Source organism: Anolis sagrei, chromosome 13 (assembly GCF_037176765.1).
Source record: "Anolis sagrei isolate rAnoSag1 chromosome 13, rAnoSag1.mat, whole genome shotgun sequence".
NCBI lineage: Eukaryota > Metazoa > Chordata > Lepidosauria > Squamata > Dactyloidae > Anolis > Anolis sagrei.
In genome coordinates this window covers 10172914-10196149 of record NC_090033.1, presented here as the reverse complement: position 1 = coordinate 10196149, position 23236 = coordinate 10172914, and the positions used below count along the sequence as shown (strand labels likewise).

The window sequence follows — 23236 nt, the reverse complement described above, 5'->3', positions numbered from 1 at the left end:
AAATTACTTCTTAATTAAAAAAAGGGGAGGTGGCCTTCGTCCCATTCTGGATTTGAGGGAAGTTAATAAGTATATTTTTTCGCAGAAGTTTAGAATGGTTTCTTTGTCGTTAATTCTTCCTCTGCTCAATAAAAATGCCTGGTTCGCCACCATTGATTTACGGGATGCTTATTTCCACATATCAATAGCAGAACACCACAGGAAATACCTCTCCTTCATGGTAGGCAAGCGGGCTTTCTGTTTTAACGTCCTCCCTTTTGGACTGACGACGGCCCCTAGAGTTTTTACGAAGTGTATGGCGGTCATTGCAGCTTACCTTCGAACACAAGGCGTGACTATTTACCCATACATAGATGATTGGCTTTTGGTGGGAAATACTAGCGAGGGACTGAGATTGCACATCAAAACGACACTTTCTCTCCTCCAGTCCCTAGGGTTGGTTGTCAACGCAGAGAAATCGCACTTGCTGCCGAGTCGCAGAATCCAGTTCATCAGTGCAGTGTTGGATTCGGTGCATCAACGAGCCTTTCTGCCGGAACGGTTTGCGTCCTTGCAGTCCCTGATAGATCAGGTCATACGGGAGACCCGGGTGTCAGTGAAGAAAGTGCAAATGCTGCTTGGCCACATGGCCTCGATGACTGCCGTTACCCCGTATGGAAGGCTTCGTCTGAGGCCACTGCAGACCTGGTTTCTGAGTGTCCACAAGTCTGGAATAGGCAAGCCCCATGCCAAATTGGAAATGCCTTCGGTGATCAAGCAATCCCTCAATTGGTGGTCAGACCCTGCCAACGTTCTGGCAGGCCACCCCTTCCAATTCCCCGAACCATCAAGGGTCATCACCACCGATTCCTCCATGCATGGTTGGGGGGCGCATTTCGAGGGACTCACTGCCCAGGGCGTATGGTCCCCCGAAGAAGCACTGTCACACATCAATGTGTTAGAGCTTATGGCAGTGGAGAAGGCCCTAAAGTCTTTCGAACATGCTCTGCTGGGTCAGGTGGTGCAGGTGGTGACGGACAACACTACCACAATGTTTTATATAAACAAGCAAGGGGGTACCAGGTCACGGGAGCTGATAGACCAAACAATTCATATTTGGGAGTGGTGTGTGGCCAGGAACATTCACTTAGTGGCAGTTCACCTGCCAGGGAAAGAAAACGTACTAGCGGATGGGCTCAGCAGGTCTCCTCTGTCAGTCCACGAGTGGTCCCTCAATCAGGACGAACTGCAACTTCTCTTCAATACATGGGGGACACCGAGCATAGATCTCTTCGCGTCCCAGGAGAACACGAAGTGTCCCCAGTATTGTGCACGCAAGCGACCCGACCTCAATCAGGGTTGTCTGGGGGACGCCTTTCTTCTGGGATGGACAGAGGACTACCTGTATGCTTTTCCCCCGTTCCCCCTGTTGCTCAAGGTAATCACGAAGCTGCGAAAGGACAGGAGCAACTGTATTCTAATTGCGCCGTGGTGGCCTCGGCAACCATGGTTCGCGGCACTTTTGGAAATGTCGCAGGGTGTATACAAACGTCTGCCGGCCAGAGCGGACCTCCTAACAACACAGAAGGGCAAAGTACTCTATCCCGATGTCCACACCTTAAAATTGACGGCGTGGAGGATACTGCTCCAGGGTTAACCAGTGAACTGTCTGAAAAAGTTAAGGAGGTGTTGGATACGGCTCATAAACCATCAACCAAGCGCTCATACGCATACAAGGTGAAGCGCTTCAAGGAATTTGTAAAATCGAGAGGGAAAGATCCAGTTACAGCACCAGTAACAGAGGTGCTGGAATTTCTTGGTTCTTTAATGGACTCAGGATATACATTATCATCAGTAAAGTGCTACTTGGCCGCAGTATCATGGTACAGAAGGCAGCAGGGCCTACCATCCCTTTTTACAGACTACTATATTAAGCTTTTCTTAAAGGGGATGGGAAATATAAGGCCAGTGGTTAACCCTGTCGCCCCGTCATGGTGTCTGGAATTAGTATTGGAATCTCTCCAGGGCCCTCCATATGAACCGATGGCTACGTGCCAAATGTCTCACTTGACATGGAAAGTTTCCTTCTTGGTGGCAATCACGTCGGCCAGACGGGTGAGCGAGCTGTGCGCTCTCAGAGCGGACCCGCCTTATCTCCGTCTCCATAAAGACAAGGTGGTGCTGCGCACAGACATCTCGTTCTTGCCCAAGGTGACATCTAACTTCCACATGTCTCAGGAACTTGTGTTACCAGCTTTCTTCCAAGAACCTTCCTCTCCACTGGAGCGGAAGCTCCATTTGCTGGATGTACGTAGAGCCATTGCTTTTTATCTTGATCGGACTAAAGACATAAGAAAAACACCTAGGCTGTTCATAAAATATCGCCAAGACTCTTTGGGTCTTCCCGTATCCTCGCAACGACTGTCGGCTTGGCTTGTATCAGTTATCAAGTTAGCATATCAGAGGTCGGGACGGGAACTCCCGCTTGGAATCAGAGGCCATTCGACAAGGGCACAATCCACGTCTACGGCTTTTATGAAGGGTGTGCCGTTAGAAGCTATCTGTCGTGCAGCCACGTGGTCTACGCCTATGACATTTGTGACACATTACAAGCTAGACTTGACATCGAAGAAGGATGCTTCTTTTGGTCGAGCTGTGCTTTTTTCTGCGGTGGCATGACGCCCACCAGCCACGGTGAGTAGCTTGCTAGTCTATTACCATTAGTGCGCATTCACAGCATAGCCACGCAGGGAAAATGGAAGGTTGCTTACCTGTAACCGTAGTTTCCCTAGTGGTATGCTGTGAATCCGCACGGCCCCGCCCATCCTCCCCGCAGTTTGTCATGCCTCCTCTTTGAGCAGCTTTTGCGGCCGAAGAGAACTGAGGCGGTTAGCCTTCCGCGGCCTATTTATAGCATCATGGGGAGTGTGCGCGGGGCCAACCGCCGTCCTTTTCAAAATTTTAACTGAAGATTTCCGAGCTATGTTGCGCATGCGCAGAAGGTTACCATTAGTGCGCATTCACAGCATACCACTAGGGAAACTACGGTTACAGGTAAGCAACCTTCCATATAGTATATATATTATAATAATAAATAGTATATTTTATATATATATACACACTATAATATATAATATATAATATATAATATAATATATAATATAATTTATTATAATATATAGCAATATAACATAATATATATACAATTTGTTATATATAATACTAGCTTGGGGACCCGGCGCTGCCCGGTTATTTGAGACTGCACCAGGATGTAAAGGGGATCATGGGGGCTCTGTGTGCCAAGTTTGGTCTTGATCAGTCATTAGATGAGGGTCGCTGTGGTTTCAGTAAGTGAGTGAAGGTACTGCAAGTCCCATCATCCATGGTCCAGCCTCCCTCTTCCAAACTGCAGCAGGATGTAGTGGATCATGGGAGCTCTGTGTGCCAAGTTTGGTCTTTATCGGTCTTGGTTGGGGGCCACAGTGGTCTGTGGGAACCGAAGGGTTTGAAAGTGCTACAAATCCCATCATCCATTGTCCGTCCTCCTCCAAACAGCATCGGGATGTAGAGTGGGTCATGGGGGCTCTGTGTGACAAGTTTGGTCTTGATCGGACATTAGATGAGGGTTGCAGCAGTCTTGGGAAGGGAGTGGAGATACTTGAAGTCCCATCATCCATGGTCTGTCCTCCTCGAAAGTGCACCAGGATGTAGAGTGGGTCATGGGGATTCTGTGTGCCAAGTTTGGTCTTGATCAGTCATTGGTGAGGGTCTCACTGGTCTCAGGAAGTGAGTGAAGTGACTGCAAGTCCCATCATCCATTGTCAAATTCTTCCAAACTGCACCAGGATGTAGAGTGGACCATGCGGGCTCTCAGTGTGAATTGTGGTCCTGAACCATCATTGTTGGCAGTTGTAATGGTCTTAGGAAGGGTGTGCAGGTATTGCAAGTCCCATCGTTGGTGCATCCAAACCGCACCAGGATGTAGAGTGCGTCATGGTGACTCAGTGTGCCAAGTTTGGTCTTTATCGGTAATTGGATGAGGGTTGCAGTGGTCTCAGGAACTGAACAAAGGTACTGCAAGTTTCATAATCCATGGTCCATCTCCGGCCAAACCACACCAGGATATAGATATAGATAATATATATAACACATATTATATATATGCATATATATATATATATTGTTATTTATAATAATTTATTATTATTATTTCGTTACCCATCTCTTCCTTGCTTTCTTCTTCAAGGCCAACGATGGAGCCGGGAAGAGGACTCCAACTCGTGCAGCTCTTTCCGGTTTTGGCTGACCACGTATCGAGGCCAAAGCAGGACGCGGCGGACGCAAGAAGATACGGATCCATTGGGACAGAGGTGTAAACAAAGAGAGTCAATGGCCGGGGAAAAGCAACGGCTTGGGTAAGACTCGTCGTTTCCGGAGGACTTAGATCATGCCTTCTCTCCTGGCAGAATGGGGTTGGGCTGGATGCCCTTTGGGGGTCCCTTCCGACGCTACCGATCTTTGTGCCCTGGTTCCAGAAGGAAGTATTTGCGCGTTTGGAGGCACGGCGTCTTCCTGCGCCAATTGCGAGCCGCGAAGGACAGCCGGCGAATGGTGAGAGCGTGGATGCTCTGGAAGGAGGCTTGCAGGACGAACCTTCTCGTCAACACCCTGGTGAGTTCTCCAGAATGTCAATATTGGAGGCAGCACACTTTAAATTCCATATATATATAATGTAATATATCTATATATGTATGACTATATATGGCGGTTCTGTGTGGGGTTGGTGGAGGACGACAGAGATGCTGTGATAGCTAAATGCAAACATGACTACTGGAATGCCCCCCGGGAATGATCCCTATCGTTGGTGGAGTTCAGAATGCTCTGTGATTGTAGGTGAACTATAAATCCCAGCAACTACAACTCCGAAATGTCAAGATTCTATTTCCCCCAAATTCCATCTGTGTTCATATTTGGGCATATTGAGTATTTGTGTCGAGTTTGGTCCAGATCCATCATTGTTTGAGTCCACTGTGATCTCTGGATGTAGGTGAACTACAACTCCCAAACTGAAGGTCAGTGCCCACCAAACCTTTCCAGTTTTTTCTGTTGGTCATGGGAGAACTGTGTGCCAAGTTTGGTTCAATTCCATCATTGGTAGAATTCGGAATGCTCTTTGATTGTAGGTGAACTATAAATCCCAGCAACTACAACTCCCAAATGTCAAGATTCTATTTCCCCCAAACTCCACCAGTTTTCACATTTGGGCATATTGAGTATTCGTGTAGAGTTTGGTCCAGACCCATCGTTGTTTGAGTCCACAGTGATCTCTGGATGTAGGTGAACTACAACTCCAAAACCAAAGGACACTGCCCACCAAACCCTTCCAGTATTTTCTGTTGGTCATGGGAGAACTGTGTGCCAAGTTTGGTTCAATTCCATCATTGGTGGAGTTCAGAATGCTCTTTGATTGTAGGTGAACTATAAATCCCAGCAACTACAACTCCCAAATGTCAAGATTCTATTTTCCCCAAACTCCACCAGTGTTCACATTTGGGCATATGGAGTATTTGTGTCGAGTTTGGTCCAGATCCATCATTGTTTGAGTCCACTGTGATCTCTGGATGTAGGTGAACTACAACTCCAAAACCAAAGGACAGTGCCCACCAAACTCTTCCAGTATTTTCTGTTAGTCATGGGGAAACTGTGTGCCAAGTTTGGTTCAATTCCATCATTGGTGGAGTTCAGAATGCTCTTTGATTGTAGGTGAACTATAAATCCCAGCAACTACAACTCCCAAATGACAAAATCATTTTTTTTTGAGTGAAGGACATACATTGTGTTGTTAGGTGTCTTGTGTCGAAATTTGGTGTCAATTCGTCCAGTGGTTTTTGAGTTCTGTTAATCCCACAAACGAACATGACCTTTTTATTTATATAGATAAATATATACTATACTGTATTATAATATATAATATAGATATAATATTTACAGTTTATTATGTTATATATAACATATTATATCATATATAAAATATACTATAATTTATATATTATCTGTATATAATATGGTGTATATATTACATTACATACTTTGAATGTATGTATTGTATGTATGTAGATATGTATAAATATATATATTATAATGTATTATATAATATAGATATAATATGTTTATGTTATATATAACATATATCATGTATTAAATATACTATAATTTATATATTATCTCTGTATATAATATGATGTATATATTATATTACATACTCTCTGAATGTATGATTGTATGTATGTATACACATATGTATATATATATATGATATATACTATAATGTATTAATATATAATATAGATATAATATATAATTTGTTATTTATAACACATTATATCATATGTAAAATATACTATAATTTATATATAATCTATATATAATATGATGTATATAATATATTACATAATCTCTGTATGTATGTATTGTATGTATGTACGTATGAAATATATATATATACTATAATGTAATATATAATATAGATATAATACATAGTTTATTATGTTATATATAACATATTATATCATATGTAAAATATACTATAATTTATATATCATCTATATATATGATGTATATGACATATTACATACTCTATGTGTATATTATATGTATGTACATATAATATATATATATGATATATACTATTATGTATTATAATATATAGATATAATTTATAATTTATTTTATGTTATATATGACATTATATCATATATAAAATATACTATAATTGATATATTATCTATATATAATATGATGTATATATTACATACTCTATGTGTGTATTATATGTATGTACATATGAAATATATATATATATGATATATACTTTGTAATATGTGATATAATAGTTTGTTATATATATTATATCATATATAAAATATACAATTGATATATTATCTATATATAATATGGTGTATATAACATATTACATACTCTATTATATGTATGTACGTATTATATGTATGTATCTATGAAATATATATATCTACTATAATGTATTATAATATAGATATAATTTATACAGTTTATTATGTTATATATGACATATCATATATAACATAATAAACTGTATATACATACATAATGTAATATTATATTATATACTTATTTATTTTAATTATAATAATAATATGATATACATCATATATATGATGTATATAATATATACTCTATGTATGTATTGTATGTAGGCATGAAAATATGTACGTATGTTTGTACTTCAAAGGCTCCTCCTTGATGTGATGGATTGGCTCCAATCCTGACACACATACCTTTTACGACTCAAATTAAAATACTGGTTGGGTTTCAATGACAAAATCCATCCCGTTCAGGGGTTGGGACCCCCAAAATGAATAATTGGGTCCATATTCCCACAATGCTTGGACGCAACCACAAGGGGGCGACATAGAGACGGAAAGGGTGAGTTGAGCAATGGAAGAGGGCGAGATGTTCTAAGGGAGGCCTTCTGAGATTATTATTGTTGTTGTTGTTGTTGTTGTGATGGTCAATAGGCACAGCAGAGGCTGGCCGAATGGGGCTGGACGACATGGCGCCGGCGGTGCCTTCAGGGATGGGTGGCCGAGCGCTTCCTGGACACCGACAACCGGCATTTGCTCCGGAAGGTGAGTCTGGCTCTATGTAATGGGACATCCTATGTATGGAAAACCCCAAACGGAAGGTCTATTATGGGAGGGTTCTGTAACCGTTCCTCTCCTTTCTTCCTCTGCATAGGCCTTTGGACACTGGAGGCAGCTGGCGGACGCATCTCGACACCAGGCCAACGTCCATCGCTAGCAGAATATATATCTATATCTATATATATATATATTCGGGACTGTCGATTGCATCACTCGTATCCCTGTAATCCACAGAAAATAAATTTGGTCCAAACCATTGCGAGACCACTCAAACCAATACGGAGTTATCAAATAACCTTCTATCCCTCCTTCCTGTCCTTTCATTCCTCTCTTGATTGTTTCCATCTTCCTCTCTCCCTCCTTCCTTCCATCCATCTCGTTTCCATCCCCCTTCCTTCCCTTGTTTCCATCCCGATCCCTTTCTATCTATCTCCTCCCTCCCTTTTTCTTTCTTTCCTTTTCTTTTCATCCACCCATCCCTTTTTCCTTCCCTTCTTTCCTTCTTCATTCCCTTTATCTTCCTCGTTCCCTTCTCTTTTTTCTTCCTTTCCTTGTTTTCTTCCTTCCTTTTCCCTCCGTTCTTTTCTATCCTTCCTTCCTTCATCTCTTTTCCTTCCTTCCATCTTTTTACTTCCCTCCTTTCCTTGTTTCCTTTCTTCTTTCTTTTCCCTGTTCTTCCTTCCTTCCTTCTTTCATCTCTTTTCCTTCCATCTTTCTTTTTTACTTCCTTCCTTTCCTTGTTTCCTTTCTTCTTTCTTTTCCCTGTTTTTCCTTCCTTCCTTCCTTCCTTCCTTCCTTCCTTCCTTCTTTCATCTCTTTTCCTTCCATCCATCTTTCTTTTTCACTTCCTTCCTTATTTTTTTCCCTCTCCTCCCTTCTTTTCCTTGTTTCCTTCCTTCCTTCTTTTCCCTCCCCCTCTTTTTGTCCTTTCTTGTTTCTTTCCTTCCTTCTCTTTTCCTCCTGCTTTGATCCCTTCGTCTGCCCGCTTGTTGTCCAAACCACGGCTCCGTCCTTCCGCAGCTGGAAACCCCGACCATTAGGATGATGAGGACGGATCCTGCTGAGAGCGGCTGTGTTCCCCACCTGCTTCCCTTCGGATTCTTTCCCTCCTGGCTCATTATCTCTCGCTGTTGTTGATCGGCTGGGATTAGCCTCCCAAAAGAGAAAGAAAGAAAAGGGGAGGAAGGAAAGGAAAGGAAGGAAGAAAAGTAAAGAAAGGGAAGGAAGGAAGGAAGGAAGCAGGGAAAAAGGAAGGAAAGAAAGAAAAAAAGGAAGGAAGGAAAGGAAAGAAATAAAGAAGAAAAGGGAGGAAGGAAAGAAAAGAAAGAACAAAGGAAAAAAAGAAAGGAAAGGAAGGAAGAAAAGAAAGAAAAAAGCAAAGGAAGGAAAGAAAGAAAAGAAAAGAAAAAAGGAAGGAAAGAAAGGAAAGGAAGGAAAGGAAAGAAAGAAAAAAGCAAAGGAAAGAAGAAAGAAAGAAAAGAAAGAAAAAAGAAAAGAAAGGTAGGAAAGAAAAGAAAAAAAGGAAAGAAGGACAGGAAGGATAGGAAGGAAGGAAAGTAAAGAAAGCAAAAAGAAAGGGAAGGAAGGAAAGGAAGAAGGAAAAGGAAAGAAAGAAAAGGGAAAGGAAGGAAAGAAAAAGGAAGGAAGGAAGGAAGGAAGGAAGAAAAGTAAAGAAAGAAAAAAGAAAGGGAAGGAAAGAAGGAAGGAAAAGGAAGGAAAGAAAGAAAAAAGGAAGGAAGGAAAGGAAAGAAAAAAGAAAAGGAAGGAAGAAAAGAAAAGAAAAGAAAAAAGGAAGGAAAGAAAGAAGAAAGCAAAGGAAAGAAGGAAAGAAAATAAAAAGGAAAGAAAGACAGGAAGGATAGAAAGGAAAGAAAGAAGGAAAAGGAAAGAAAAGGGAAAGGAAGGAAAGAAAGAAAGAAAAGAAAAAAAGAAGGAAGGAAGGAAAGAAGAAAAGTAAAGAAAGAAAAAAGAAAGGGAAGGAAAGAAGGAAAAGGAAGGAAAGGAAGAAAATAAAGAGAAAGAAAGGAAAGAACAGAAAGAAGACAAGAAAGGAAAGAAGAAAAGAAAGAAGGAAAGGGAAAGAAAGAAAAGAAAAAAAGAAGGAAGGAAAGGAAAGGAAAGGAAGAAAAAAAAGGAAAGGACAGAAAGTGAGCTTTCAAGTTGTGTCCAATTAAAATCAAGCAGGAGATCATCATAATCACAATACACAATGAAGCCAAACTCGAGCCCAAAGAGTTAGAATTCTGCTTTAATTCCATTTTGACCACTATTTTATATTAAATAAGTGCTCACATATCCAAACTACACAATTGAAAGAGAGAGAAAAACTTTTGTTAAAATCTATCCGGCCATCTTAATAATATAATATAATAAAAGTAATAGTAATAAAAACCAAAATAAATATTATAATGAAGCCTATCCCAGTTTCCTGGAGGGCAGACCCAAGTTACCCCAGGTCTCGGGATTTACCTGGGGGAAAAAGGAACTTCCGAACAAGCGAAATCACATTTACCCCTGGTCGAAATGCTTCGCTATGAAGCAGTGAATTCTTATTATGGATGGGTGAGTTGTGCTTTAGGGGGCAAATCGAAGTCTGAAATGTATAATGGGTTGGTGGGTTGCTCTTTATGAGCCAAATCCCATCGACCGTAACTCGCAAGGCTTCCGAGATGAAGTCTCAAAAGTATTGACACGTTGTTGGGTTGTGGTTTTAGAAGGACATGACGTATGGAAAGGGTGTTAGGATGCCCAGCTCTCCTTAGGACTACTGAAGGGTCGGGAAGGTTTCCACACCAATCCAAAGAGCACTCGTACCAATGGAAAAGGTACTCACGCCCATCAAAGAGGCACTTGTACCAATCCAAAGGGCACTCGTAGTCATTGAAAGGGCACTCATACCAATGAAAACATTCATACCCATCAAAAAGGTACTCGTATCCACTGAAAGGGTACTCGTACCCATCGAAAAGGTACTCGTACCCATTGAAAAGGTACTCGTACCCATCGAAAAGGTACTCGTACCCACCAAAAAGGTACTTGTACCCATTGAAAAGGTACTTGTATCTATTGGAACTGCACTCGTACCCATTGAAAAGGCACTCATACCAATCCAAAGGGCACTCATACCAATCAAAACAGTACTCGTACCAATCCAAAGGGCATTCATACCCATTGAAAGGGCAGTTGTACCTTTCGAAACTGCACTCATACCCATTGAAAAGGTACTCGTACCCTCGGAAGGACACTCATACCCATCGAAAGGGCACTCATACCCATCCAAAGGGCACTTATACCTATCGAAATGGCACTCATACCAACTGAAACGGTACTTGTACCAATCCAAAGGTCATTTCTACCCATCGAAAGGGCACTCATACCCATTGAGAAGGTACTTGTACCAACTGAAAGGACACCCATACCAATCCAAAGGGCACGTGTACCAATCTAAAGGGCATTCCTACGTATCGAAAGGGCACTCGTACCAATCCAAAGGGCACTCGTACCTATCGAAAGGGCACTTGTACCCATCAAGAGGGCACTTGTACCTATCGATAGGGCACTCATACCCATTGAGAAGGCACTTGTACCAATTGAAAGGACACCCATACCAATCCAATGGGCACATGTACCAATCTAAAGGGCATGCCTACGTATCGAAAGGGCACTAGTACCAATCCAAAGGGCACTCGTACCTATCGAAAGGGCACTTGTACCCATCAAGAGGGCACTTGTACCTATCGATAGGGCACTCATACCCATTGAGAAGGCACTTGTACCAATTGAAAGGACACTCATACCAATCCAATGGGCACATGTACCAATCTAAAGGGCATGCCTACGTATCGAAAGGGCACTCGTACCAATCCAAAGGGCACTCGTACCTATCGAAAGGGCACTTGTACCCATCAAGAGGGCACTTGTACCTATCGATAGGGCACTCGTACCCATTGAGAAGGCACTTGTACCAATTGAAAGGACACCCATACCAATCCAATGGGCACATGTACCAATCTAAAGGGCATGCCTACGTATCGAAAGGGCACTCGTACCAATCCAAAGGGCACTCGTACCTATCGAAAGGGCACTTGTACCCATCAAGAGGGCACTTGTACCTATCGATAGGGCACTCGTACCCATTGAGAAGGCACTTGTACCAATTGAAAGGACACCCATACCAATCCAATGGGCACATGTACCAATCTAAAGGGCATGCCTACGTATCGAAAGGGCACTCGTACCAATCCAAAGGGCACTCGTACCTATCGAAAGGGCACTTGTACCCATCAAGAGGGCACTTGTACCTATCGATAGGGCACTCGTACCCATTGAGAAGGCACTTGTACCAATTGAAAGGACACCCATACCAATCCAATGGGCACATGTACCAATCTAAAGGGCATGCCTACGTATCGAAAGGGCACTCGTACCAATCCAAAGGGCACTCGTACCTATCGAAAGGGCACTTGTACCCATCAAGAGGGCACTTGTACCTATCGATAGGGCACTCGTACCCATTGAGAAGGCACTTGTACCAATTGAAAGGACACCCATACCAATCCAATGGGCACATGTACCAATCTAAAGGGCATTGCTACATATCGAAAGGGCACTCGTACCAATCCAAAGGGCACTCGTACCTATCGAAAGGGCACTTGTACCCATCAAAAGAGCACTTGTACCCATCGAAAGGGCACTTGTACCTATCGATAGAGCACTCGTACCCATTGAGAAGGCACTTGTACCAATTGAAAGGGCACACATACCAATCCAAAGGGCACTTGTACCAATCCAAAGGGCACTCGTACCTATCAAAAGGCACTCATACTTATCAAAAGGCACCCATACCAATCCAAAGGGCATGCATATCTATCGATAGCGCACTTGCACCGATCCAAAGGGCACATTTACCAATCCAAAGGGCACTCCTACCTATCAAAAGAGTACGCATATCTATCGATAGCGCACTTGCACCGATCCGAAGGAGACATGTACCAACCGTAAAGGTTCCAGAACCAACCAAAAAGGAACTTGAGGATCATTCCCAGACTTTGGGGGCCGAAGGAGGGGAAAAGGGCAGGGGAAGCGCAGCCAAGACACCCCCCCCCCCCAAAGTGGAGTGTGTCTTTTGCTGCAACCTCCCATGGTGGCTCAATGTCCCGAAGGGCAACTCCCCGCCTCGGCCGGACAGTTCAGGAGGTGATACATGTCCTCCAGCACCTGCCAGAGGCAGCTCTCCAGGGGGAAGTCGTTGTCCACCAGGTTGACCAGGAAGTAGTTGTCGTGGATGTACTGGATGATCATGCGGGAGGGGGACTCCTCCTCGTAGAGATTGGCCCACTGCTCGATCCACAGGGCAAAGGCCTCGTCCTGCCCGCAACCAAAGAAAGAGAAGGCTCCGTTATATGAGGATGAGTGGAAGATCAAGAAGGAAATGGGAGCTGGGACTTAGAACTGGGTTCAGAATCAGACTGGGAATAATAACGCCTGTCTGGAGCAGAAAGAAAGAACACACGGCTCAACTTTCCAAATTTGGGAACTTTCCACCATCTTAGATCCTGGGTCAACACTCAATTTGATGGTTTGGCCAGCATAAAATAGAGGCAAAGGGAGTAAAGAAGGAGGAGGAGAAGAACGAGAAGGAGGAGAAGTAGAATAGGAAGAATGAGGAAAAAGAAAAGGAGAAAAAGAGAAGAGTAAGAGAGAAGAATGAGCAAAAAGGGAAGAAGAATGAGGATGAAAAGAATGAGGATAAAGAGAATGAGGAGAAAGAAGAATGAGGATAATAGGGAGGAGGAGAAGGAAGAGAAGATGTAGAAGAATGAGGGAAAAGGGAAGGAGAAGAAGAATGAGAAGAAAAAGGGGAAAAAGAAGAGGAAGGCGGTGGAAGAGAAGCAAGAGAATGAGAAGAATGAGGGAAAATAAAAGAGGAGAAGGAGAAGAATGAGAAGGAGGAAAAGAATGAGGAAAAAGGGAAGTAGGTGATGTAGAAGAAAGAGAAGTAGTAGAAGGAGGAAAAAGGAGAAGAATAAGAACAAGAGAAAATGAGGAAAAGAGGAGGGAGAAGGGAGAGATGAAATAGAATGAGAAGAATGAGGAAAAAGAAAAGGTGAAAAAGAAGGAGAATGAGAGGAGAAAAAGAATGAGGAGAAAGAAGGAAAAGAAAGGGGAGGAGAAGGAGAAGAATGAGTGGAGGAAAATAATGAGGAAAGGGGGAAGAAGGTGGTGAAGAAAGAAGAAGGAGGAGGAAGAAGGAGGAATAAGAACAAGAGAAAATGGGGGAAAAGAGGACGGAGAAGGAGGAGAAGAAATAGAATGAGAAAAATGAGGAAAAAGAAAAGGGGGAAAAGAAGGAGGAGAATGAGAGGAGGAAAAGAATGAGGAAAAAAGAGAAGGAGGTGGAGAAAGAAGAGAACGAGGAAAAAAGGAGAAATAGGAGGGGAGAAGTAGAATGAGGAGAAAGAGGAGAAAGAAAAGAAGAACGAGAGAAAAAATGAGAAAAAAGAAGGAGAAATAGAAGAAGAATGAGGAAGGAAGAGAAGGAGGGAGAAGAACAAGTAGAATGAGGAGGAGGAGGGGGATGAGGAGAAAGAAGGGAAGGAGGAAAAGGAGAAGGAGGAGAATAAGAACAGGAGAAAATGAGGAAAAAGAGGAAGGAGAAGGAAGAGAAGAAATAGAATGAGAAGAATGAGGGAAAAGGTGCAAAAGAAGGAGAATGAGAGGAGGAAAAGAATGAGGAAAAAGAGAAGAAGGAGGTGGAAAAGGAAGAGGGAGAAGAAGGAGGAAAAAGAAGGAGAAATAGAAGGGGGAGAAGAAGAAGTAGAATGAGAAAGAGGAGAAAGAAGAGAATGAGAAGAAAGGAGAAATAGGAGGGAAGAAGTAGAATGAGGAGAAAGAGGAGAAGAAGGAGAAAAAAGGAGAAATAGAAGGAGGGGAGAAGTAGAATGAGGAGAAACAAGAGAGAAAAGAAGGAGAAATAGAAGAAGAATGAGGAAGGAAGAGAAGGAAGGAGAAATAGAAGAAGAATGAGGAAGGAAGAGAAGGAAGGAGAAGAGAAGAACAAGTAGAATGAAGAGGGGGGTGAGGAGAAAGAAGGGAAGGAGGAAAAGGAGAAGGAGGAGAAGAATGAGGGCGAAAGAAGAGAAGGGTGAGCTGACCTTCCAGTACATGAAGCTGACGGGGTCCACGACCGTGGGCTGGATGATCTCCCTCCCGGGGAAGATGCCCCAGGTCACGGCGTTGGGCTGCATGTCGTGAGCGTTGGTGATGTTCTCCCCCTGAGAAGAAGAAGAAGAATAACGAGAACACTAATCATACCAATGCTAATACCGAATTCTCCAAGGCGAGGGAGGCCCGTACCTTGACGTTGACGATATGGTAGTTGACCCGCTGCCCGTACTTCTTCAGCACGGCCTGCAATGCCCGGACGTTCTCGCTGGAGGTGAAGAACTCCAGGTAAGCCTGCGAGAGGAAGAGAAGAATGAGCGAGCCGACAGCGTGACGCTGCAGCGAAGAAGGCAAATCCTCAGGTCCGAAACAAGTGGGAGATATCTAATGGTTGAAAGGAATGTTCTTACCTTCTGGAAGACGTATCCGCCGGGGGGTCCCCAACCCACGATGGGGTCGGTGGAGGGCTTCCCGTGGATGCGTGGCTGGGAGTTGATGGTCAGGATGCCCAGACGGTTGACCTTGGCCAGCTCCGCCTTCAGCAGGTTGGTCTCGGCCGCCAGAGGGTCGTCGTTCCAGGGCAAGCAGGTCACCTGACCAAAACAAAGACTCCGTTGGGGGTCGCAAGGAGGAAGGAGGGAAAGAAGGAATGATAGAGCCACAGAAAGAGCCTTCTGGCCACGGAAACATTGTGGGGGAGGCCTTCTACTCAGAGCTGGAGAAGGGAGAAAGTAGAAAGTAGGCCTTCGTACAGCAGGAGAAGGGAGAAACAATAGACATTTCTCAGTGCTGGAGAAGGGAGAAAGTAGGCCTCATAGCCATAGAAGGGGAAAAGTATGCCTTCTTACACCTGGAGAAGGGAGAAAGTAGGCCTTAGAGCCGGAGATGGGAGACAATAGGCATTTCTCAGTGCTGGAGAAGGGAGAAAGTAGACATTTCTCAGTGCTGGAGAAGGGAGAAAGTAGGCCTTCTTATAGCCATAGAAAGGGGAAAGTAGGCCTTTTACACCTGGAGAAGGGAGAAAGTAGGCATTTCTCAGTGCTGGAGAAGGGAGAAAGTAAGCCTTCTTACAGATGGAGAAGGGAGAAAACAGGTATTTCTCAGTGCTGGAGAAGGGAGAAAGTAGGCATTTCTCAGTGCTGGGGAAGGGAGAAAGTAGGCATTTCTCAGTGCTGGGGAAGGGAGAAAGTAGGTCTTCTTACAGCTGGAGAAGGGAGAAACAATAGGCATTTCTCAGTGCTGGAGAAGGGCCTTAGAGAAGGAGAGGGGGAAAGTAGGCCTTCTTACAGCTGGAGAAGGGAGAAACAATAGGCGTTTCTCGGTGCTGGAGAAGGGGGAAAGTAGGCCTTAGAGAAGGAGAAGGAGGAAAGTAGGCGTTCTTACAGCTGGAGAAGGGAGAAACAATAGGCGTTTCTCAGTGCTGGAGAAAGTAGTTCTTACAGCTGGAGAAAGGAGAAAGTATGTCTTCTTACACCTGGAGAAGGGAGAAACAATAGGTGTTTCTCAGTGCAGGAGAAGGGGGAAAGTAGGCCTTCTTACAGCTGGAGAAGGGAGAAACAATAGGCATTTCTCAGTGCTGGAGAAGGGAGAAAGTAGTTCTTAGAGCTAGGGAAGGGAGACAGTAGGACTTATAACTGGAGAAGGGAGAAAGTAGGCCTCCTTATAGCCATAAAAGGGGAAAAGGAGGCCTTCTTACAGCTGGAGAAGGGAGAAAATAGGCATTTCTCAGTGCTGGAAAAAGTAGTTCTTACAGCTGGAGAACGGAGACAGTAGGCCTTATAGCTGGAGAAGGGATAAAGTAGGCCCTCTTACAGCTGGAGAAGGGAGAAATGGGCATTTCTCAGTGCTGAAAAAGGGAGAAAGTAGTCCTTCTTACAGCTGGAGAAGAGTGAAACAATAGGCATTTCTTAGTGCTGGAGAAGGGAAAAAGTAGGCATTTCTCAGTGCTGGAGAAGGGAGAAATTAGGCATTTCTCAGGGCTGGAGAAGGGGGAAAGTAAGCATTTCTCAGCTGGAGAAGGGAGAAAGTAGGCCTTCTTATAGCCATAGAAGGGGGAAAGTAGGCCTTTTACACCTGGAGAAGGGAGAAAGTAGGCATTTCTCAGTGCTGGAGAAGGGAGAAAGTAAGCCTTCTTACAGATGGAGAAGGGAGAAAACAGGTATTTCTCAGTGCTGGAGAAGGGAGGAAGTAGGCATTTCTCAGTGCTGGGGAAGGGAGAAAGTAGGCCTTCTTATAACTGGAGAAGGGAGAAACAACAGGCGGTTCTCAGTGCTGGAGAAGGGAGAAAGTAGGCCTTCTTAGAGCTGGGGAAGGGAGAAAGTAGTTCTTAGAGCTAGAGAAGGGAGACAGTAGTTCTTATAGCTAGAGAAGGGAGACAGTAGGCCTTATAGCTGGAGAAGGGAGAAAGTAGGTCTTAGAGCCAGCGAGAAATTGGGCCTTTTTCAGAGCTGGAGAAGGAAGAAGGCATTTCAGAGCTGGGGAAGAAAGTAGGCTTTCTTAGAGCTGGGGAAGGGAGAAAGTAGTTCTTAGAGCAGGAGAAAGGAGGAAGTAGGCCTTCTTCTCAGAGCTGGAGAAAGTAGGCTTTTCCTAGGTCTGGAGAAAGGGGAAAGTAGGCAGGCAGTGGCCCTTCCAACACCAGACAACGCCGGGGACAGATGCTAGTTTTTAAAACAACAACAGCAACAACAACAATAATATCCGATGGCTCGGGATCGCCACCTTGTGCCCGTTCCTGTTGGGTTCCCCTGCGATGTAACACCGGAAGACCTCAAAGACGCTCTCCTCGCTGGTCAGCTCTTCTCCCCACATCTTCAGCAGTTCGTCACGGGGAGATTTGCTCTTCAGGTAGAACAGGTAGTAGTCCTTCAGGTCTCCAAAGGCCGGGGAGGACGAGTTGCCCCTAGGAAACGAGAACGGAAGCGTCTTGACCGCAGGTGGAGGAGAGGGGAGGGGGTTCCCACAGGATCAGACCCGGAGGAGACCCCAGGAAGGCACAATCCGATCCCTCCCGGCAGACGGCCTCCCCGCCACTCACCAGCGGCCGTTGGGAAACTCGTCCCACTCTTGGGTCCGGTAGATGTAGCTCTTTGGCCGGGAGGCCCAGAAAATGGGCCGGACGTCTTCCACCCGCCGCTTGGGGTGAGCGCTGACCGCCCAGGGCAAGGGGCGCCTGGACGGAAGGGAAGAAGGGAAGCAGATTGAAACAGACACAGTTTGACCAGCTGAGGACAATTATTGTTGCTGTTATTATTATTATTATTATTATTATATATATATATAATATATACAATATATTACATATAATATAATATATAATATAATATATAATATAACATATAATATAATATATATAATATATATAATATATAATATAATATATATAATATAATAAAATATAATAATAATATAATATTATAATATATTAATATTATTTCTGTATTTAGACGCCCTATTTCTGAGAGTCAACCTGTGTTGTGTACATAACGGTTATGTTGTGTACATAATTATCCTCCTCCTCCTCCTTGTTGTAGATGTGTATCAATAATAGTAATAGTAGTACTAAAGTTTATTGATTAGCTCTTAGGCCGTATCACAATAACAAACCAAACAAAAAGGCTTGATAAGACTTGAAATAATAATAATAATAATAATAATAATAATAATAATAATAAGGTTCACATGGTATCCTTGTTCCAGGTGCCTATCAATAGTAATAGTAATAATAATAATAATAATAATAATAATAATAATGGCTCACCTGGGATCCTTGTTCCAGGTGCGTATCAATAGTAATAATAATAATAATAATAATAATAATAATGGCTCACCTGGGATGCTTGTTCCAGGTGCCTATCAATAATAATAATAATAATAATAATAATAATAGAAATAATGGCTCACTTGGGATCCGTGTTCCAGGTGCGTATCAATAATAATAATAATAATAATAATGGCTCACCTGGGATGCTTGTTCCAGGTGCCTATCAATAATAATAATAATAATAATAATAATAATAGAAATAATGGCTCACCTGGGATGCTTGTTCCAGGTGCGTATCAATAATAATAATAATAATAATAATAATAATAATAATAATGGCTCACCTGGAATCCTTGTTCCAGGTGCATATCAATAATAATAATAATAATAATAATAATAATAGAAATAATGGCTCACTTGGGATCCGTGTTCCAGGTGCGTATCAATAATAATAATAATAATAATAATGGCTCACCTGGGATGCTTGTTCCAGGTGCCTATCAATAATAATAATAATAATAATAATAATAATAATAGAAATAATGGCTCACTTGGGATCCGTGTTCCAGGTGCGTATCAATAATAATAATAATAATAATAATGGCTCACCTGGGATGCTTGTTCCAGGTGCGTATCAATAATAATAATAATAATAATAATAATAATAATAATAATGGCTCACCTGGAATCCTTGTTCCAGGTGCATATCAATAATAATAATAATAATAATAATAATAATAATAATAATAATAAATAATTTATTATTTATTTATTTATTATTTGCACTTGTTAACCGCCACTCTCAGCCCGAAGGCGACTCGTGGCGGTGTACAGAACATAGAACATAAAGACAACAGTTACAGTAAATCAGGATCATAACACACATCTTACTAACACACAGCTAATTAAACTAAAAATCCGCTTCGTCTTGTTTGGGTCATAATCAATCTCGTCGTCATAGCCATTCCGGTGGTCATTCCAAAATATAGCACTTAATTGAAGGCCTTTTCGAAGAGCCAGGTTTTCAGGCCCTTGCGGAAGGCCATGAGGGAGGGCGCCTGTCTAATTTCAGCAGGGAGGGAGTTCCACAGCCGGGGGGCCACCACCGAGAAGGCCCGCTCTCTAGTCCCCGCCAAGCGTGCCTGTGAAGCAGGCGGGACCGAGAGAAGGGCCTCCCCGGATGATCTCAAGGTCCTCGTGGGCTCGTAGGCCGAGATGCGGTACACAAGGTATTTTGGGCCGGAACCGTTTAGGGCTTTGTAGGTTAGCACCAGCACCTTGAATTGGGCCCGGTAGCTGATCGGCAGCCAATGGAGCTGGGACAGCAAGGGCGTTGTGCGCTCCCTGCGTCCCGCTCCGGTTAACAACATGGCTGCCGCGCGCTGGACTAGCTGGAGCTTCCGGGCCGTCTTCAAGGGCAGCCCCACGTAGAGAGCGTTGCAGTAGTCGAGGCGGGATGTGACCAAAGCGTGTACCACCGTGGCCAAGTCAGACATCCCAAGATACGGGCGCAGCTGGCGCACGAGCCGAAGCTGTGCAAATGCTCCCCTGGTCACCGCTGAGACCTGGGGTTCCAGGCTCAGCGATGAGTCCAGGGTCACACCCAAGCTGCGAACCTGCGCCTTCAAGGGGAGTGCGACCCCATCCAGCACAGGCTGTAATCCTATACCCTGTTCGGCCTTGCGACTGACCAGGAGTACCTCTGTCTTGTCTGGATTTAGTTTCAGTACTTAATACTAATGGCTCACCTGGGATCCTTGTTCCAGGTGCGTATCAATAATAATAATAATAATAATAATGGCTCACCTGGGATGCTTGTTCCAGGTGCCTATCAATAATAATAATAATAATAATAATAATAATAGAAATAATGGCTCACTTGGGATCCTTGTTCCAGGTGCATATCAATAATAATAATAATAATAATAATAATAATAATAATAGGCTCACCTGGGATCCTTGTTCCAGGTGCATATCAATAATAATAATAATAATAATAATAATAATAGGCTCACCTGGGATCCTTGTTCCAGGTGCGTATCAATAATAATAATAATAATAATAATAATAATAATAGGCTCACCTGGGATCCTTGTTCCAAGTGCGTATCAATAATAATAATAATAATAATAATAATAATAATGGCTCACCAGGGATCCTTGTTCCAGGTGCGTATCAATAATAATAATAATAATAATAATAATAGAAATAATGGCTCACCTGGGATCCTTGTTCCAGGTGCGTATCAATAATAATAATAATAATAATAATAATAATAATGGCTCACCTGGGATGCTTGTTCCAGGTGCATATCAATAATAATAATAATAATAATAGAAATAATGGCTCACTTGGGATCCTTGTTCCAGGTGCATATCAATAATAATAATAATAATAATAATAATAATAATAATAATAGGCTCACCTGGGATCCTTGTTCCAGGTGCGTATCAATAATAATAATAATAACAATAATAATAATGGCTCACCAGGGATCCTTGTTCCAGGTGCGTATCAATAATAATAATAATAATAATAATAATAGGCTCACCAGGGATCCTTGTTCCAGGTGCGTATCAATAATAATAATAATAATAATGGCTCACCTGGGATCCTTGTTCCAGGTGCGTATCAATAATAATAATAATAATAATAATAATAATAATAATAGGCTCACCTGGGATCCTTGTTCCAGGTGCGTATCAATAATAATAATAATAATAATAATAATAATAGGCTCACCTGGGATCCTTGTTCCAAGTGCGTATCAATAATAATAATAATAATAATAATAATAATAGGCTCACCTGGGATCCTTGTTCCAGGTGCGTATCAATAATAATAATAATAATAATAATAGGCTCACCTGGGATCCTTGTTCCAGGTGCATATCAATAATAATAATAATAATAATAATTATAATAATAATAGGCTCACCTGGGATCCTTGTTCCAGGTGCATATCAATAATAATAATAATAATAATAATAATAATGGCTCACCAGGGATCCTTGTTCCAAGTGCGTATCAATAATAATAATAATAATAATAATAGGCTCACCTGGGATCCTTGTTCCAGGTGCGTATCAATAATAATAATAATAATAATAATAGGCTCACCTGGGATCCTTGTTCCAGGTGCATATCAATAATAATAATAATAATAATAATAATAATAATAATAATGGCTCACCAGGGATCCTTGTTCCAAGTGCGTATCAATAATAATAATAATAATAATAATAATAGGCTCACCTGGGATCCTTGTTCCAGGTGCGTATCAATAATAATAATAATAATAATAATAGGCTCACCTGGGACCCTTGTTCCAAGTGCGTATCAATAATAATAATAATAATAATAATAATAATGGCTCACCTGGGATCCTTGTTCCAGGTGCGTATCAATAATAATAATAATAATAATAATAATAATAATAAGGCTCACCTGGGACCCTTGTTCCAGGTGCCTATCAATAATAATAATAATAATAATAATAATAATAATAATAATAATAAAGGCTCACCTGGAATCCTTATTCCAGGTGCGTATTAATAATAATAATAATAATAATAATAATGCTTACCTGGTGTCCTTGTTCCAGATGTGTATCTCAACAACAATGGCTTACCTGAGTTCCTCGTTCCAGATGTGTATGACTAATAATAATAATATTTCTACTAATAATCCCCCCTTGCAGGCTCACCTGGGGTCCTTGTTCCAGGTGCGTATCAATAATAATAATAATAATAATAATGATAATAATAATAATAATTCACACACACACACACACCCCGCAGGCTTACCGGGGGTCCTCGTTCCAGAGGCCGAGCCTCCGGAGCACCTCGATGGTGGCCACCTCCCGGTTGAGGGTGTAGAAGTGGAGGCCGTGGACGAGGCCGCTGTCCAGCAGGGCCCGGCACATGCGCACGGCCAGCTCGATGCCGTAGTTGCGGATGGCGGCGTCGTTGTCCTTGATGGGCTCGATGACCTCGGTGATCTCCTCCGGCACCTCCAGCTTGGAGAGCTTCACCAGCTGGCGCAAGGAGTGGTAGCCCTGCCAAGGGAGCACGCCACCGGCATGAAGGAAGGAAGGGTCGGGCCAGATGCTCTCAAGGCCCCCCCCCCCCCTCCGGCCACGGGGTGCTGGCTCACCTGGATGGGGAAGATCCCGGGGACGATGGGGCAGGTGATGCCGATGGCTTGGCAGTCCTTCAGGAAGGTGAGGAAGGTCTCGGCGCGGAAGAAGAGCTGCGTGACCACGAAGTCGGCCCCCGCCGAGACCTTCTCCTTCAGGTGCTTCAGGTCCTCCGCGTAGCTCTCCGCCTCCGGGTGGCCCTTGGGGTAGCCTGGCCGAGGGAGAAGGGAGTGGATGGAAGAAAGGAAGGAAGGAAGGGAGAGAGGAAGGAAAGAGGGAAGGAAGAATGGATAGATAGATAGAAGGAAGGAAAGAAAAAGAAAGAGAGAGAGAGGAGGAAGAATGGATGGATGGATGGATGGATGGATGGAAGGAAGGAAGGAAGGGAGAGAGGAAGAGGGAAGGAAGAATGGGTAGATAAATAGAAGGAAGGAAGGAAAGAGAGAGAGAGAGAAGGGAGGAAGAATGGATGGATGGATGGATGGATGGATGGATGGATGGATGGAAGGAAGGA

General features: G+C 43.0%; 2 protein-coding genes across 7 annotated transcripts in view; one reads left to right on the top strand and one right to left on the bottom strand.

Annotated features, from left to right (window-relative positions):
* Positions 1-7938, top strand: part of C13H1orf167 (chromosome 13 C1orf167 homolog) — a 29736-nt gene extending 21798 nt beyond the window's left edge. For all 5 annotated transcript variants that reach the window (XM_060758759.2, XM_060758762.2, XM_067472764.1 and 2 more), the window contains 4 exons: positions 4226-4394; positions 4515-4650; positions 7536-7646; positions 7756-7938. In XM_060758759.2, coding sequence (XP_060614742.2) covers positions 4226-4394; positions 4515-4650; positions 7536-7646; positions 7756-7818 — 479 coding nt within the window. In that variant the 3' untranslated portion in view covers positions 7819-7938. The remainder of the gene's footprint in view (positions 1-4225; positions 4395-4514; positions 4651-7535; positions 7647-7755) is intronic.
* Positions 7939-9891: 1953 nt separating this feature from the next.
* The window catches only part of MTHFR (methylenetetrahydrofolate reductase), a 36024-nt gene continuing 22679 nt past the window's right edge, over positions 9892-23236 (bottom strand). For both annotated transcript variants that reach the window (XM_067472763.1, XM_067472762.1), the window contains exons 5-12: positions 22740-22933; positions 22391-22641; positions 17860-17994; positions 17544-17724; positions 15236-15418; positions 15018-15119; positions 14816-14935; positions 9892-13028 (exon numbers count right to left, since the gene is read on the bottom strand). In XM_067472763.1, the coding sequence (XP_067328864.1) occupies positions 12810-13028; positions 14816-14935; positions 15018-15119; positions 15236-15418; positions 17544-17724; positions 17860-17994; positions 22391-22641; positions 22740-22933 (1385 nt within the window). In that variant the 3' untranslated portion in view covers positions 9892-12809. The remainder of the gene's footprint in view (positions 13029-14815; positions 14936-15017; positions 15120-15235; positions 15419-17543; positions 17725-17859; positions 17995-22390; positions 22642-22739; positions 22934-23236) is intronic.